Source organism: Daktulosphaira vitifoliae, unplaced genomic scaffold (genome assembly GCF_025091365.1).
Source record: "Daktulosphaira vitifoliae isolate Bord-2020 unplaced genomic scaffold, ASM2509136v1 Scaffold_2, whole genome shotgun sequence".
NCBI lineage: Eukaryota > Metazoa > Arthropoda > Insecta > Hemiptera > Phylloxeridae > Daktulosphaira > Daktulosphaira vitifoliae.
Window position 1 is genome coordinate 24,931,832 of NW_026099573.1, and position 20,202 is coordinate 24,952,033.

A 20,202-nucleotide genomic window follows, 5' to 3' on the forward strand; every position below is an offset into this window, starting at 1 on the left:
TTTTTTTCGAAAATCAAAAGTTAAAATGCAATTTTTGTTATTTTAGGTGGTAGAGCAATATCGTGAAAATTACTCTAGTCATAGAAAAGATATTCTAACAAAAGATGCTCAACAATAATATTATTTTTTACTAATGTTCGCAGTAAAAAATAAACCTTTTTTCAGCTAAAAAAAAAAAGGTTATTATTTAAATAATGGTTGATAAAACCTTATTTAAATTAAAACAAATATGAAGTTTGAAATAAATTTGATGAATTATTTATAGTGAAATAATTTTCGGTTTTTTACAAAAATTAAGTGATTTTTTTACTTTAAACGCTTAAATTTCAGTATTATAGAAAAATCATAATAAAATTTTTTTTAGCTGTGTATTTTTAAATATATTTTATATCTGTAAATTTTGTTGCATTCTCAATATTTAGAGAGATATTGTCAAAAAATGAAAAAAAAAATTTTAATAGTATTTTTTAATTCTTATGCTTAGCGATTAATGATACGGAAATATATGTAAGAACTTTTTATTTTGCTAACATATTTTCCTACAAAATTGATTCTATAGTTTTTTCCGACATCTTAAAATTTTAAAAGATACACGCAAAATATTATATTTCTACCATTTTTCGTCATTTTTCAACCACTTTGAGGCACGTGAACGAGTTGACCTAGAATACTCAAATTTTACGAACAATTTTTATTTACTACATAGAACAAAATGTGGGGTTCTCCCATTCGATTTTTTAAAGTTGGTCAAATAAGGACCACACTAATATATATATATATATATATCATACTATACAGTAGTAAACACAAGAGTGTGGGTAGGGGATTTTAATTCCACTGTAATGAAAGTAATTCTTAAATGGGTATACATACGTAACAAAGAATATATATTATTTTAAAAGAAATCGAGTGGTTAGTGTTAAAAAAATCACCTTGTATATATATATATATATATATACATGAACCTTTCTACGGAAATATATAAAGCATGAGTCATTGGAAACTCTATGATTATAAACTTAACAACCCAATTAAATAGAGTAAACCATTAAAAAGTAAAATAGTAGAACTGCTGCAAAATATAAATTGATTCATAAAAAATACCATACACTGAGAAAATATTCTACTTACAAGTTTTATTTTAAATATTTTTTAGCGGCGAAAAGAAACCAGAAATTTTAAATAAATATATATATATATATATTTAATAAAGGTAAATGAATTGAGATTCCTGAACTTAAAAGTGATTTAACTTCAAAGAAATTTTTAAGATCAGTGTTTAAAATATGTGCAAAAACCCATTATCGTTAGCTTTAAATATAATTTAATTTAATATAATAGTTTCACAATATAGAAATTTGAAGACTATTACTAAAAACTAAAATTTTAATTATTCGCTTCATATATTGTTTGAAATTCTTAAATTTTTATTTTCCTTTAATTATGTTATACATTAACTCGAAACAATCATCAAATATCTTATTCAAAAAAAATAAATTAAATTAAATTTTAGATTGCACATTGAGATCTATTTGATTTTACTTTGAAGCCTGATACCTTCTCTCTTTTACACTTGTGAAATATTTTTTTCATCGATATCAAAAAATTTAAATTGTGTAAATTATTACGTTTAATAGTTACGGATTAAAATCGTTAAAACTTGACACGTTTGAAATGCAAATATATTTGTTTTAGTGACCCCTCGGAAACCGATTGATCTATTTGCATATATGTACAACGTGCATGTTAGTAATTGTTATCAAGGTCGGTCGTTGAGCTGTGTCAGGAATTGATTTTAAAAAACCTGTACAGGAAAAATCTAGTTTTTTCTTCCTGATTTTTTTTATTTTTATTATAAATATTTTGTTAGAGAACTCAGGAAAAGATTAAATTTTAAGAAAAGAAACTGATTAATAAGCTATGGACATTATATAATCGATTTTGCAAAAATATAACATTTTTTCTTAGATGAATGGAAATACACATTTTGGTGTTAGCCTATTGAGATCTACGAAATTCGGATGACTTATTATAAATTTTATAAAGGGAAACTAGAATAAATTCATCGGTAACGACGCCCACTAATAAAAAGAAATGACGTAAATTGGTAGACGTATGATGGACTTGTCTCGGTCATTATTATATTGTATACATTTAACTGACATGTTTCTTGTTTGTTACAAACAAATTTTGCCTACCTTTTTCTCACTCCATATAATTGTTAGAATCCATAAATTGTTGTAGCTTATATTTTATATGTAGCTTATATTAAATATGTAAAACTCTCGTTTTAAAAATTTTTTTTCGCAGTATAATTGATATTTGCATCAGATATGTTATGGCGATAACTTAGATTTAAGAAAACCATACTCCTTAAAATTTTCGATTCCCGGGATAAAATAATTGTAATATAATTTACATTATTATTTTCATAATAGGCCCTAATTTAAGAAAAAAACTGGAGGTCTAAGGTCTGCTAGGCTCTGCTGTCCGCTCTAGTAACGGCCCTTTAAGGAAGTAATTCAAAACTGACTATTTAAACTAAAAATGTATTTCCTGTTAGAACAGACAAATTAAAATAATACAATTTCCAATGTTAAAATAAAAATATCTGTTTAGGTAATGATGTCAATTATAAAAGATTAATAAAATTATACATACAGAATTATTTCATATGAACACGGTATACTTTGGTTACCCTGAACATTTTTCTTACAAAATTATTAGATGAAAAATTTAGTGAAATATAATGTAGAAAAATGTATTTTCAAATATAATTTAGAATTACAACTGTTTAATTTTAAAAAAATATGCAGTTTGAATGAGAAACGATTTAGCTAATTTATTTCATAGCTGTAAATTATAGCTTGTAATTAACACTGTAAATAATAGAATGTAAAAGTTATGTATTAACTTCAAAAATAAATAAAATCTAATAAAAAATCACGCTTTATAAAATGATAAGTATAATGTAATAACACTTCGATGATAACACTTAGGCGTGTAAACCGATTCAAGACAAATCAGTATGAGGTGTGTACAATTAAACAACAGGTCTGAGTGCATGGGCATTATGTCCACCTCACTAATAACTAAAACTAAACTAAAAATAAAAAATCACACATTTTTCAAAAAAATTAATAAACTTATTATGAAATCTATTGTATTTTTATATTTACAAAATATAATTAACAAAATAAGCATTTAAAATAAATTCTCATTCTGTCAATAATTTTTGGTCAAAACACGAACACTTAATTAGATTATCAAGATATATAAATTAAAAATCTCATTGATACTAAAATTTATATAAACAAATTGTTTAATTATTAATATAGAGATAACTATGTTTTAAGAGTAGTCATGCATATTTTTATAATGAATAATAAGAATAACATTAACAAAAAGTATAAGTCAACCTTGTAACCTTTGACTTTAATCAACATATTTATAAATAAATATTTTTATATTTTAAATTATCATTTAATTTTTAAAGTAACAGTTATATAAAGATGTTAAATTTTAATAAGACTAAATATTGTTTTAAGGTTTATTATTTAATTAGCTATATAAATATCACAATATTATTTTATTAAAATTTTTAGCCATTAGATTAAAAATTATTTAGAAACATTTCTGTGAATTTTTTTTTGATACATTAATTTTATAAATAAGAATTTTCTTTATAGTTAAACATAGATATTATTTCATTGGTTTGATATTATTTATAGAGAGTATCTTCGACATGAATAACAATGTTTATACCTTTTGATACAATTATTATTTTGTTGATTTTTTTTTTTTATTATTATTGTCTACGTAGACTATGTTTAAAGTATATTTATTTTTTGTGTATAAATGATAAAAAAATATCCATTTTTTAGCTCTTTTCCTACAATAATTTTTGATGAGTCGATATCAATTTTAGGACATATGTACTTATTGAGTTACATTCATTTTAAAAATCTGAGTGGGTATGGAACGCGGGTGGAGTATGCGTTATAAATATACACCAGTACGAGCTGTACCTACCCACGTTTCATACCGACTCAATGTATTAAATACTTTTAACTAAATGAGTGCTTGCTTTAAAACTATTATCGATCCAACACATTTTTTTGTAAGAAAAAGGCTACAAAAAAGATATTTTTCATTTTAATAAAAATACATTTTTTTCTTATCAGTGAAAAACAATAAATAAAATTGTTTTAAATGAAGTCTAACAAGGCCATAAGACAATCAATATATTTTATTTAACAAATATAACAATAAGAAGTGATCACTATTGCTAATATTATTTAATAGGAAAGTATATTAACTTTTTATTAGTTTTAAATTCATATTTCCAATTTTTAATTAAATTTTTCTTGAAAGTAAAACTTTAAACTTTATTCAAATTCATAAAAACTTTGTCAATTATTTGCACATCAAGCAGTTTTAATGATTTTTCGTTCTTTAATTCTATGAGTAATATTGTAACCGTGCACTTAAGTTATTGTTAGTCTATCATAATGGTATATTAATACACAATGTAAGTACTCAATTTCTTTGTCTTATATTAAAAGTAATGTATTTATTATTTAGGCTGCACAGTGGAAATTAAATAATTTTTCCATAAAAAAGCATGAAAAACCTTCATTATAAAAATCATCATGAAAGCTTGTAACCATGATTTATTTTTATAATTATATCAAGATGTTATCATGGACTAATAGATAATTTTTTTTTTATTAAGTCTACTTTAAATATGTAGCTGATTTTAGACTATTACCCGTTAAATTTATCAATGTACAAATAATATACAATTTATACTTAAATAACTACCAGTCTTTATAATTTAATAGATTATATAATTAATCTACCAAATTTGTAGGATTAATATATTTCTCATATTATGCTTATAATATTATAAATTGAATTATTATATATAAAGTTTCTAAAATATAAAATACAAATAATTCAAGTATTACAAAAATATCCAAACGGTATGTCAATGGTTGAAAGGAATCTTCCCTTTAATCCCCTACTTTTTGACCACTATTAGTCTGCACATGAATTAAACAATTTAAAAAAATAAAAATTTGATCTGATTATATACGTGTTCATGTAATATTACAAATATACTTAAGAAGAATATTTTAATTTTAATTAATTGTATTTTTTTATGAAGAGTTCTCTCTATATTAATTTTTTTTAATGATAAACATCCCTTTTTATTTAACTTTTACAAACACACACTACATTATGCACATATGCAGTGATGCCAAGGACATACATATTTTACTTGTGTAGCTAAATTAGAAATAAAAATATTTGTGATATAAAAATAAAAATTGATGGATTCTTAATGGATGTAAAATTTGTTTGTACATAAACGTTAATTTTTAACTTATGAAATATTAACTTTAATTCCGATTTAGAATGCAGGAGGGGAAGTTGTACCAATTAAAATTTTTGGCATAGTAATGTAATTAAAAAACAATGATAATAATTTTATATTGTGGCAAGGTCTTAAATTGTCGCAATTTTTGTCACACTTGACGAATCCCAATACGTTATAATCGAAATATAAATTTGTGTACATAAAATAATAACACTGTTTTTTATGTATGTTTAAGTATTTGACAGTTTTAATTAAATGGCATAAATGAAAAATTATGTAATTGCATATAAGTAATTTAATGGTTTTGTTTTGTAAACACATTAAAATGAAAAAATATCAAAATAAATAATTTCTATTAGATTAGAGCAAACAGTTCAATTTAAAAACGATCTTAAGTAGTTATTAAAAAATATTGTATTATATTCATTGAAAAAAATATTATCACGCCACATTTTTATTTTATTTTGCTAGAATCACTGTTAAATGTTAAAATGTTTAACATTTTATGAAACTAGCATCATAAATTTCAATTGTTCTACATAATAAAAACTAGAATAATTTTTATGAAGCTTAAAAATACCCTACCAAAAAATGTTATTTAAGAAAGCTTTTTCAAAGTTTAGATTAATATAATTATAAATAAAATGTTAATAATTTCAATTAAAACATTTTCATATAGAAAAAAACGCAAAAAAATTACTTAATTAATAGATAGGTAGTATTAATCTTATTACTTAGAGAAAATGCTCTATTTACACTATAATTAACGTTGTTTTCTATATGAATTTAATTCTACTGAATTTCTGTATGACTTAATTATTTAAATAAATTTAATAAATCTTAAAAAACGTACAATCAATTAAAAAATGTTTAAAATAATATTAAAAAATCAAATTCAAATTTAAACTAGATATAAGTTGTAGATAATTAAATATAGTTCATAATACAAATAAAACAAAATATGTCTTTCTATAAATAATTTTTTATTTAAAGTGAAATATTTGCCAATTAAGAAAAATAATTTGATATGCAATTTGTTAGCTCAGTAATTTTAGATACAAATAAAAATTTACAAAAGAATATTTTTGATAAGGTTAAGTAAAAATTATTGTAATTAGAGTAAATAAGCCATGTGTGATGAAAATAATTTTAATCAGACGAGGTCATGGTGACCCGTAGNAGCCATGTGTGATGAAAATAATTTTAATCAGACGAGGTCATGGTGACCCGTAGAAATAAATAAATATAAATAAATATCTCTCAAATAAATACATGAAAAGAATATATTATTAAAAAAACTGTGATATGAATGCTTAAATGAAAGAAAAAAAGAAAGGATTATTAATTCATAATAAAATTGGCAAAACAATAAGTTGCAATTATATTGGGAAATAACTATTTGAAAAATAAATAAATATTTAAAAAGAATACAGCTTTTCTTTCATTCAACTTAACTATAGTAAAGCTAAATGTAAAATTAAAGTTTTTTAATAAACCAATAATGATTTTCTTTCAATTGGTTTTTTGAATGATATTCAACTTTAAGTATTATACATCATTAAACATTGTAAACAAATAAAAAATAATAATTTTTAAAAACTTCTTTAGGGACGCATTAGTTATTATATTATAATATATATATTATTGTAATAAATATTAATGATAAATTAAAAGTTTTCGAAAATTTGATTTTTTTCAATTTTCAATACTTTACAAATAATGTTAAAAAAAAAAAAAAAAATAGTAACTATAGTAACATAAGTTTTTTGTCTTAGTTTAGCGAAGAAGTTACCATATATGTGGAAATAATAATATCATAAATTATATTTATTGTCTACCTAAAATGTTTTAAAATATATAATGCGTACAATATAAAAAAATACTGAAGACATGATTGTAAAGAATATGGAAGAAAATTTGTTGACAAATGTTTTTTTAGGTTTAAGAAATAAATATTTTAGTTCAGATATGGAAAATAACGAATTTTCTGTTGATATATTATCTAGCACTTCTACTTTAGCAAATAATATGAATCAAAACAAAAATGAACTTAGATTGAATAATGACAATTACAATTCAAATAAATTAGTTACTGATAATATAGAAAGTAATATAAATGAAAAAAAATTCAGCAATAAATCTAATTCAATAGAAGAAAAAAAAAATACTGTAAATCAAAAAGAAACGATATCGAAACGAAAAGTAAATAATACATCATTTAAACCTAATACAAATATATCAATGAAAAATGATGAAAAAATTATAAAATCAAACGATAAGATATTAAAATATCCAACTAATAACAAAATTTACAAAGAGGCTTCAAAAAAAAATCAATCCGAAAAGAATTTAAAACCTAAATCAAAATTAATTGTAAATAGAGACATAAAAAATATTCAAAAATCAAAATCAAGACACACTGGTTTGAAATCACGGTCATTATCTTCTCTGTCAATATTAACGTACACCAAAAAATTAATTAATAACATACAGTCTAAACAAGAAAGATTAATCGAACAAAAAAAAATAAAGTTATCTAAAGACAAAGAATTTCAAAATCAAATTCAAAATATTGGCATAAATAAAAAAAAACTGTATGATAAAACCAAAATTTTGAATGCAAAAAGTAATAGTGGAAAAAAATTAAGAAATAACAATATAGTGCCAAAAAAAGTAAATTCTAAAATAAATATAGAAACTTCACTAAAAATATCTAAATCACCTGAAAAAAAAGTGATACCTTTTGTAAAAAATGCATCAAAAACCGATAACATACTTTTGAACCAAACAGAGAAACCTATAAAATGTTCAAAAAGTAAAAAAACAGAAAAAATAACAAATTGTATATTCCCAAACGTAAAAAAATTAAATCAACCAAAAGAAAATAAAGACAAACATTCGTTTAGCCAAAAAATGACAAATGATACAAGTAACACTTGTATTAATATTAATAAATTTGAAAAAGTAAAATCAGAAATTAATGGTCATTATAAAAGCTCAGACTTATTGAGTTTTTTATCTGATATCGTAAAAGAATTAGTCAACAATATTCAGTATACCAATTCTGCTATTAATATAAATAAATACAAAACATCGATTAATCAATTTGACTGTTCTAACGAACAAAAAATTAATTACAAACAATTTAACTCGCATATAGAAACCAATAAATTGGTTGCGTTTCAAACTTCACTTAGTAATGAAATCAGTAATTTAAATAAGACATTTAAAGTTAGTGATTGTGATGATTTGTCTAAAATGTATGTTAATACACAGAAAAATTCTCAATTTGTAATGATAGATGTTAATGATGACACTAATAATTCAAATCATAGTGAAATTGAAGAAGAAAGCAAAAATTCTAACAAATCGATGTTTTCTCAGAAATTCAAAACGCTAACGAATTTTGCGACATCTAAAAATACAGAGAAGTTCACTACACATTCATCGCTTGACAATAAGTAAAAAAAATCTACCATAAATTATTTTTCTGAAAAATGTTTTCAATAATATTTATGTAATATTTGATTTTGGGATACTAAAGGCGAAGTAAACTAATTTTTAAATTTTAACGATAAAATCGTTTACAAATAAGCCAAATTAAATTAACTATTCATTTAATTTTAATATAACAGTTAAATTAATGATACCACAAAAGAATCATTTATTTATATAAGGATTTTAGTTGCACTTTTTTTGAAAATAAATATTTTTAATAAATGTTACTTAAATGTTTTGTTTATAAACAGTTCGATCAAAGAGATCAATCAAAAACCTCTGACAGAATCAATCATATTTTGCCATTCTTGTGGGTGTAAATATTTGATTACTTCAGCAAAATTTTGTTCAAATTGTGGAATACGTCGATGTATAGCTCCATAATTAATTTCCAATTGGATACGTCAAACAATATAGTAATATTTAAGATTTTTACATAAGAATTTTTTTTTTTTTAATTAAATAAGTTTATACAGAATATTAATCATAATAAACGAAGTGTATTTGTGTATTTTACTAATAATTTCAAATATTTTAACTATTTTATCATGCAAAAAAATATAAATAGTACTTCAATATAATAATATAACTTACTATTAAGTACTATGTATATATATATATACATAAATGTGTGTGTGTGTATATTTTTTTTACTCTTTTCTTAAATTTTGGCATAAATGATCATAGAAACAAATCGATTAAATTCTTTCGCAATAATTATATTTTACTAATTGATGTACTCATTCAATCATATCAAAATTTTCAAAATTAATTAACAGGTTAAGGACTTTAAGAACAATTAAATCCTTAATAAAGCCTTTTTAATTATTGGATAACATCATTGAAGCGTGTTAAAAGAGAGAATATTTTTTGTTAAGGACTGTCGTATAAGTTAGGTTTTTTGTAACCTTGAGCTTTAAATAACCTATTGAAACTGTGTACTCTATTGGTTAATATTTAAGTCCTTGAATCCTTGTTTGAACTTGCAATAATTTCTATATATGTGATACACAAATGAATAAATACCTAAATGTCTAAAATTATTGTTAACACTTAATGATTTTTTTAAGTTATCAATAGACACGTGCTAAACCATTATGATTTAATATTTTTCGTGTGAATTAACAGTATAAGAGAAGTTTTACACAAAAGATTAAAAAAAAAAAAAATAAGACTTTACGTCATCAGTTCTACTGTCGCATCGATAGAAATAGCGAATTCATTTGAAGGTCATAGTTGTTATTTTGAACCCTACAGGAAATAATTTATCACATAATATCGTGCACATTTACAATGCAGCGCATAATACGTTAGACCGTGCAATACGAAATTATAAATGACATGATGGTCCTTGATTTTTCGTACTTGGATACTTTTGCCGATGATATATGATGAAACACATGTAAACGATCGGGATCATCATACGATAAAAGTTTACTTCTATTACGAACTTGGTAAGCCAAGTTTTTTAATTGATACTTCTCAACTAACGATATATAGTTAATGTTAATTTTTAATTATTTATTAAACTGAATAAAGTAATTAACTTTTTGAATTTTAATCAGTAGGGTGATAAACTCAAAAAAAGACAAGAATTTGGCATGTAATTGCTGTTGAATTGACTTCAAAGCTGAAAATATATCAGTTGAAAATCGTTTTTTCTAAATCGAAATTTTAAGTATATTAGTTATCTTAAACTTAATAATATGCATAATTTTAAAAAACTATACGATTAAAGGGAAATTATTTTTAAAGAAATAAAATTACTGATAGCAATAGTGGTTAAGACAGAGACATTCTAAAAAGTTTTTATGTCATACACAAAAAAATACATAAAAGATTGACGAAATTAATATTAAGATAACTGTAGGAATTTATGAGTAAAATATTAACAATATTTGTTAAATCAAAATATTTATTTTCATTAATATAATTATAAGAAAATTCATGTATTTATATGAGTATAAACATTTATTTAAAACATCAAATAAGTTCATATGCACAAAACTTTGGGTACACCATTGTAAACAATTTATAGTAAATATTTGAATAATAAAATTAAAAAAAAAATCATAATTATAGTTTGTAGATTTAAAAATAAATAAGTTATTTTTCGTTTTTTATGTGTTCATTTGACTTTGAAGTATTTGGCCAACTGACAAAAAATCCACTGGCAAGACAATTAAACAAAAATACCCGTATATCTATTATCGTTTTAATATTCTGAATTAAAATTTTTTATTTCGAAAAAAAGGTAAATTTCGAAGAATCATGAACATTTTCATTTAAATAAAATTTTTATTTGAATATGTACTAATTGTGAAATAAAGATAATTAACAAAAGAAACATACATCGCAATGATGTTTTCAATTTAAAAGAATTTTTATATTTTTTAAAATTTTTATTTTATGGATAATTAAGTATTATTTATGGGCATTAATAAAAGTCCATTAAAAAACAAGGGTAACCAGGGTTATAATTTATTATTAATTGCTTGAAAATCAAATAACTATTAAAAAATATTGTTTTAAAGTTAAATTCCAACTATAATTTAGTGTGCAGTTGTACATTGATTCTGCGATTGGGAAAACTTTAGTGTGGTTAAGAGAAAAATTTTCTCTTAAAAATTTACTAATCATTTTAATAAATTATTTCCATAAATTTATTATAATTTAATGAATACTAATATGAGAATCAAAATAGTTAAATTTTTAATTAACTCTTAGGTTTATTGGATAGCTTAATTAATTTTTTAATATGTAGAATGTTCAAAAAGTAGGGAAACTGGTCAATTGTTACAAATAATGAGAACAATAGAAATCCATTTCCTTACATACTGAACACTATATATTTTCTGTTCTTTTTTAATAACAAACAGCTTAAAGCTTAAAAGCTTAAAAACAATTATTGTAGAACAGAATACCAGATAATTAAAATCAGGGTGGGTGAATCAAAGCTTCCACGTTAGTCATTTTTTTTTTTTTAATAATTGAGGAATCATAAGCCTTTGTTTATTTTAGAATTTTAATCGCGTAGGTGAGAACAATTTTTACATTATATTCTGGTTAAATTTTGTTAAACTGAGGTTTACCCTTTATAATTTCCGTTTGATGATCACTATTTTCATAGTTAAATTTTAGACTTTCATATTTTAATTACGGACAAATGTAATAAACAGTAATATTATGGATATTTTAGCTGTTTTATTTATAAATATCATTTTTCACACGAGTTTGGTGTAATTCTTAACTCTGTTATAGTTTGTTATGATGTGCAAAATGTCAATTACTCTTCACCTGACCTGTTGTTATTTATTTATTGTTAACTCTGATGTTTTACATTACAGATTCATTCGATTAACCTTCATAAATTTAACAATTGTTACTCTATCATGCTGAGCTATAAATAAACTGCGCGAGATTAAAAGGGATTAAAAAAGGGTCCAGTATATAAAAGGAAAGGTCGCAGACATAAAATGTGTTTGTCATTAACTAATCACACAAAATTACTTGATGTAGTATCACGTTAATATCACAACCAATTTATTATTTTTTAATAAAATTATAAAACTACATTTAAATGTTGAAATTTATAATGAAAATTAGACATACGTAATGCAAATTATGGTCATGGAACCAGATGATACAGTTTATATATAATTAAGGAAAAGACAATTCAGTTGTCTATTTTCTACTTGAATTAATGTCATTAATACACCAAATTTTAAAATACCATCACAATGTTTTTGCGTTACGCAAATCATATTTGAATATTGTTAATGCAATGGTGTTATAAACTGCTTTTAAAGGTAAGTCCAGTAAGATAGAGGGTTAGGTTAAGGTTTTCTGTATGAAGGAAAGTCGATATGTCAATATTGCTCATATTAAGTAGTATAATATAGTATATATAGTAGTCATAATTTATCTGCTATAAAATAATTTGTAGGTTCATCCCTTATATCTTTTAAGGGTGTGAACTTTATTTTTTTTAATGGCAACATACATCTTCTTTTTCCTCTTCTTAATTCCAACTACTTGAGGTCGGCCACCCTTATCCTAAACTTCCACATCCTCTACGCTCACATAAGCTGTCCTCATATCGCACATACATATCTTATAAAATAGAAAATTATCTAATTAAGAAAATTACTAGTCGATAGCAAATTTTGGACTAGTATTTCAGAAGTTATTAACAATTTAAAGTAATGATTGAAGGTGAGTAGTGGTACTGCTATTTTTGTCACTAGTCATTTCCTGGTCGTACCCTAACTTCCGTCTAGGGAAATAAGAATAACTTCTAAATTACTGGTCCATAGTTATTATCGACCAGTCAATTTCTATTTTATAAGCTATGTATGTTGCCATTTAAAAAAATAAAGTTCTTACTCTTATAAGATATAAAGGAAAAACCTAAAAATCATTTTATAATAGATAAATGAAAATACATAGGTAACTAACAAAAAACGAAAAATAAAATGTTTAAAAAAGTTTATTTTAAAACAAATTGAGTGGCTAACGTTAAAGAAATCACTTTGTATAAACTTATGAGTTTTTTAACTTCAAAGAGCTCTGACTAGTATTTCAAATTTTAAAAAATTTTAACAAAAATTATATAACTTTTACTTACATTGCATTTTTTAATTTCATATAAATCAAATGACTCATGGTCGAGTTTGACTAAAATGATATGTGTATTGTAGTATCCTGTTAAGTATAGTTGTGTTGCAGAGAATTTTCAATGAACTATTTAATGACTTCATTGACCAAAAATCCTAAGAAACATTTAAGCAAAATTTTTAAATACATTAAATATGTCATAAGTAAAAATGAATTATTAAGTGAAAGTGGAATTTTATAAATAGTAGTATTATTATTAAAAAAATTTTCCATTTCAATCGAATATATGACCATACTAATCACGTTACCCAGATTTAAAATTTGTCTACAGTAATTATTTGTTGATTCAAAAAATTTCCTTGAATAATAAAAATTATTTTTCGGGGTAGATTTGAGGTGTAACTTTTAAACGTAAAACTGGAAACTAATTTATGTATATTATCAGTTGGAGATTTTACAAAATAATTTTAATACGTTATAGTAGTATCCGCAACTTAAGGTACAATATATGCAAATGTATTATTAATTAATAATTCGTTAATCTATATAATTTATTTACTTCCATTAAAGTTTATGGTAAAATATTTTATTGTTCTAGGAAACAGGCCTTTCGTCCTCTTCAAAATACCAAGAAATTTAGTTTTTAACCAAATAAATTTTAAAAAGTAGCCGCCTGTTTTTAAAAATCGTGTTTTTAATTTTCAATTATCTACTATAAGATTCATTAAGAAAACTAAAATTTTCTTTTTAGAACCTTCAAAAGTATTATAAAACATTTCAAACATAAAACTACTCAAAACTAGCGCCGTTAATATAATTGAAACAATTTTTCATTAAAAACACGCACATAAAAAAACAGGGGATTCCAAACCCTGCGTGGATTAATATCGAACAGTGATAATCATTACTATCATAAATTGCTTAAATGCAGAAATAGCAAATAAATATTGCTAAAATTTTTTGGCGAGCAACATTTTTATGAATTTTTAATTAAAAGGTCAATTACTCATAAAAGACAAATCGTTTGGACAATATATAATTTAACTTCGATGCGTTGTTGAAAAGCTAATTGGTTTTACTTTGACTTGTTTTTTTTCGGTATTCAGTACACTCCATTACTCTCATTCCTATTAATTCACTTTTGTGCAATGACACGACAAAACATCACAAAACGTGTTTACTTGAAGCTATCAGTGCAATAATTTATAATAATTTTCAGTCCTAGTATAAAAAGTAATGTCCAAAATTTACTGTTGTTTTATAGTATTTTGTAGTAGTAATAAAATATTTACATAATTTAAAATTATTTCAAATTAAAACTTGTTTAATGTAATATATGATTAAAATACAAAAACGATCCTGTGACTTATCATCTGTTAGTAATCAACCTCTAAAATAAAAAAACTATGTAATTTTTGGTAGATGTAATAACATTTTTTTTTATGTTTTAAATACTCATTGAAGCGTTTTACGACAATTATTTTTAGTACTTAAACTCCACTTTACTCTGATTCCAGATCTGTATTTAAGGGTTGATTCGGAGATACGATAACCCCTTCAAATATTTTTAAGGGTGAATTTCAATATTAATGAACAAAATCCACAAATATTGTCAACATTCGGTTTGAAAAAATGTTTATTCTAATATGGATAGTTGTGATTTATACATTTTTTATGTTTTTTATTTATAACCTTATTTTTGTGGCTCATAATATTATCTAAATGGAGTCTCAAAATCCATGTAGAAACCCACGATTAACTCTTAAATACAGCCATACTGGATCCCTAAGGTACTTTACTTTTATTTTATTATTTTTATATTATAGTATATTTTAAAAGTTTTGCGTTATGTATGCTTAAAATACAGTCGTTCGAAACAATTTCAAAACTGAAAACGTTTTATTAAATACTTGGGCATTTACCCCTCTTTAAATTTCAGTACTTATCGGAGTCGCACAGTGTTCTAAAATACAATTTAAACAGGAAAATATAATGTAAGTTAAAATTTCTGCTTTAGAAAAAAGTATGATAAAAATGTTGTTGAGATTGCTAAATTTCCCCTAAAAAGAGGAAAAAAATAAATTATAGGGGTCTTTTATTAATTTTAGTCAACTTTTGTTTTAATACATAAAAAAATATATTTTTTTATTTTATTATAAACTCTATTCTTCAAATTAGCACAAACATTAAAAAATTATATTAAAATTGTAAAAGAAAAAAAAGAAAACTCATATAGCCATTTTTTGTAAATGGCTTTTTAGCTTTGATGTGAATTTGAGAAGGTATTAATTTTAATGTGATGTGTTATTTTTTTTGTGTGTTACCACTTTTTCTCAGCTCTCTCCGAACCGATTCCTTTCAGCAATACACCAAAAGATAACAAATCGCATCTAATCGAAGATATTACTCTCAAAAATTGAAAAAATTTCCCTCGTTCTCCGTAAGAAGGGGAAATCTCCAAATAAATCGGTTATTTTCAACATTTTTTCATTTTTTTTTTTTTACTTAAAACTGCTATAACTTTTTGAAAAATGCATGGATCAATACAATTTTTTTTGAAATAGATACATTAAATATTTAACTATCATTTTGTATATTTTTTTTGTAAATCTTACTTACCCATAGTGGGGGATTCAAAATAATAACTTATCACAAAAAATTAACTTTTTGAACTTAACTTTTGAAAGTGTTCAGGAAATACTGACACTTTTATATATATCTTAAATTAAAACTTATGTAATAGACTTTATTATAGAAAAAATTTTTTTGTCTTCATTGTGAAAATGGCTACTGTATTCTAAAATTAGTTATTTTTGTGTAAAAATTCAAGATTTTGTATTTTCTTTTATTTAAAAATACCTTACAAAGGTTTTTGAGTTCAAAAAAAATGTTTAACTCATTTAAATTCAATAACTTCTTTGTAGTTATTATTTTTTTAACTTTGTGTATGTGGTACAACCACTGTATATAATAATATACCAGTGTATATTATTCCAAATTTTTTTGGTATAATGTTGCTTTATAAATTATTTTTTTTATTAAAATGATTTTTAGTTTCACCTGAATTTAACAATTAATTTTTTCAATTATAATCAAATTTTATAATTGAGTAGATGATTTTAACAATTTTTTCGTTGCTGTTTTTATTTAAAGTAAATTCTTAAAATTGATTAAGTACTAAATATTTTAACTGTAGAATATTTTCAAACTCCAAAAGTTATTTAAAAAAGATTACTATGATTTATATGTAAGTTATCTATTACGATAAAAATGCAAAAAAATATTGATATTTTCTGATAAATTTACAGTAAATAGTAATTATAAAATTGCCTGACTGCATATTAATTTTAACAATACCATTTTTTTAATTCTCGTAAAATTTTCTATTTAATGATGTCAATTTCAAACTTCCAAGTTGAGCTAAAAATTATAATAACAAATACAACTTTTTTTTTATTATTAACTTTCAAAAAATTAATTTAAAAAAACCAAAAAAATAGATTAAAAATGATGATTTTCACTGATTATTTTTAATATTTTAAAAATCAAAATCTGTAATAATTTAAAAACAATTTTCTTTTTGTTTTTAATTATTTTAGTTTCATAGCTTAAGGTATTAATTTTACCATGATTTGTTTATATTTATTTTTTCGTTTATGTCACTACTTTTTCTCAACGATATTACCCTCAAAAATCGAAAAAATTTCCCTCGTTCCCCGTAAATGGGGGAAACCTCCAACAAAATTACAAATTTTAAAATCGCTAATTTTCGAAATTTTTTCAATTTTTTTAAATTAAAACTGCTATAAGTTTCTTAAAAATGAACACATAAATATTATTTTTTTTTTATAGATGCTTGATGTCTTTACCTATCATTTGGTATATATTTTTTTGTAAATCTAACCCTTTACCTACCCACAGGAGGGGATTTCAAATGACAACTTTTTCACAAAAAATTAACTTTTTCAATTTAACTTTTGAAAGTTTTCCGAAAAATACAATTTTTTCATAAGTAGTATTTATATACATCTTTCATTCGATATACATCTTTCATTCGATATACTTTTTTTTTAAATCGGACAATTTCCCTATTTGCGGGGAAGGGTCAAATCTGAAATATGCATACAGAAAGTAGAACTTTTTAAGTATAGTTGCAGCCACCGACTAGCAACCACCTCTCTGAAAATGGACTCTGCAATGATTCCGAAACGTCAGAACTCAACTGCAAATATGGATATATCCTCAAGCACTTCAAGCAGCAAAAACTTTTTAACTTTTGAAATTGTTCCGGAAAGTCTGACACTTATATATATATATATCTTAAATTAATGCTAATGTAATATACTTTATTATGGAAAAAAAAAAATTTCGAGCTGTATTTTGTCTTCACGATGAAAACGGCTACCAAATTCTACTATTGTGTGAAAATTCTCGATTATATTTTACATTTTTACTTTAAAATGTTATACCTTTTTAAAAAATGTATGGATCAATACAATTTTTTCATGAGAAGTAGTATTTATATACACCTATCATTCGACATACTTTATCTTAATCAGGATATTAATAAGAAAATAGCAGATCATGTAGCTTTTGGAATAATCCACCAATTTTTTAAAATTAAACACTATCTAAAGATTTGCATCGAAGCGTTTTTTTTTATAGTGATTTTAATCACTGTTAGAGATCATTATACTGAATCCAACTATGCCACGTCACCAATGTGCCACGACCCCCTGTGCTGGGTTTTTTAAAAATGAACGAATAAAAATATTTTTTTTTTTATATTGAAACATTAGATATTTCCTTTTCATTTGATATGAATTTTTTGAAAATCTGACACTTAACTTGTCCACAGAGGGGGATTCAAAATATTAATTTCTGAACAAAAATTTAACTTATTTAATTAACTAATTTAACCTATTTTTAATGTGCAAATGGCTGCCGTAGTTAAAAAACACGCTGTTTTTGTGTTCAAATTTTATTATTTTTTGTTTATTTTAAAATACCTTATAAGGGTTTGTCATAGTAATGAGTCCACCAATTTTATAAAATTAATACAAATCTATCTTACATTAAATATAAATTTAAATTTATTTTGATTATTTTGCCTCTTCAAAGTTTAGAAATAAANCCGACGATCTATCTTCTATACGCAAATGGCTACCATATTGAAAAATATACTATTTTTGTATGATAATTATGGGTTTTGTATTTTATTTTAATAGAAGTTGATGTTGCTTTTGCAATTATCCATCAATTTTTTAAAATTAAACACTATCTACAGATTTGCATCGAAGCGTTTCTTATGATAGTGATTTTAATCACTGTCAGATTAAATCTATACTGGACCCTACTATGCAATGTCTCCACTATGCCGCGACCTTACTGTGCTACCGTTTATTTTGATTATTTTGCCTCTTCAAAGTTTAGAAATAAAGCTATTTTGAATTTTTGAACTAGTTTAAATTGTTATTTTCAGCTACAATTCATATAATGCACGGTGGTTGCGTCGAATATAATAGTCTTACATGCTCGGAGTTCGAGTTTCCAAACTCCATCCATCGAAAAAACTGTTTTGTTTTTTTTATAATTCTTTTTAAGGTGGAAATAAAATTCAAAGGTTATTTTAATATTATTCATATTTATGTTTCAAGTGAACGTCTAATAATAATCCTGGTATCTTGTATGTAGTATGCTCAAAGAATAAGGTAAATTTGTAACTTATTTGGAAATTTTAACCATTTACAGAAACAAAGTAAATTTTTTTCAATTTTGGAGGGTAATATCTTTGATTAGATACGATTTGTGATCTTTTGACATATTGTTCATCAAAATTTGTCCAGTGAGAGCTGAAAATAGGTGGAAACAGACACAAAAAAAAAACATCATAGTACAATCAATACCTTCTCAGCTTTGTATAGATACTAATAAAAACTATGATTTTCACTGGAGTTTTATAATTTTTTAAAATAGGAAAATATGAGGCTATATAATTTTAGCAGGAGAACCATTAAATGGCAAATATGCACTTAAAATAACTACTATTGATTAATATCTGACATTGATTAAAAATTACTGTTGTAAAACTCAGCAATATATATTTAAAACATAGCAAAAAAAAATTTGACATATCTTTAGACAAGTCAAATTTTATACACCCTTCCTATGTTGATGCATAAATTATATTTATTGATATTTCTTCATTATATTCTTATAATATAATTATTTACCAAATATATAAATCTTTTGATTGACTGTAATTTGAAAAGTGTCAGTTGTTCCAACTACTCTGCATCTCCAATGTGCTAGGTTTTTTTGATAGTTGTGTTTTACTCTTTTGTTAATGAATATTTTGAACATTAATTTAATATAAGTAAGTTTTTCTTTTATATTAAAATACATTGAATTATCTTTAATTTGATGTAGGTGCAAAGAACGAAAGTTTTTAAAGCATTATAAAAAATAGATAAGAAAAATATCTTAATATGATTTTAATCCCCCAGTCTTAGGTTGATGGTTGAAATTAAAAAATAGCATGCTGACAGCAAGGCAAATTTTTGAAGTATTGTCAATAAAAATTTGACAATAATCACTTTAGTTTTCAAAAATTTATTTCAATATAAAGAGGAAAACTAAATATATCAACATTGACTGTTTTATAACAACTAAATTTTTGGTACATTTCTTTTTATACTCGAACT

The 20,202-nt window shown here is 23.4% G+C and overlaps 2 protein-coding genes across 3 annotated transcripts in view; one reads left to right on the forward strand and one right to left on the reverse strand.

The window, feature by feature from the left end:
• Positions 1-20,202, reverse strand: part of LOC126897670 (trehalase) — a 54,870-nt gene that overhangs the window by 33,009 nt on the left and 1,659 nt on the right. For both annotated transcript variants that reach the window (XR_007702166.1, XM_050671437.1), the window contains exon 2: positions 13,509-13,653. The gene's annotated coding sequence lies outside the window, so the exon portion shown is untranslated. The remainder of the gene's footprint in view (positions 1-13,508; positions 13,654-20,202) is intronic.
• LOC126897678 (uncharacterized protein MAL8P1.12-like) lies at positions 7,582-9,450 on the forward strand. Its single transcript, XM_050671454.1, has 2 exons — positions 7,582-8,844; positions 9,133-9,450. Exons 1-2 carry the CDS (start codon positions 7,625-7,627, stop codon positions 9,263-9,265), a joined length of 1,353 nt encoding a protein of 450 aa, XP_050527411.1. The 5' UTR covers positions 7,582-7,624; the 3' UTR covers positions 9,266-9,450.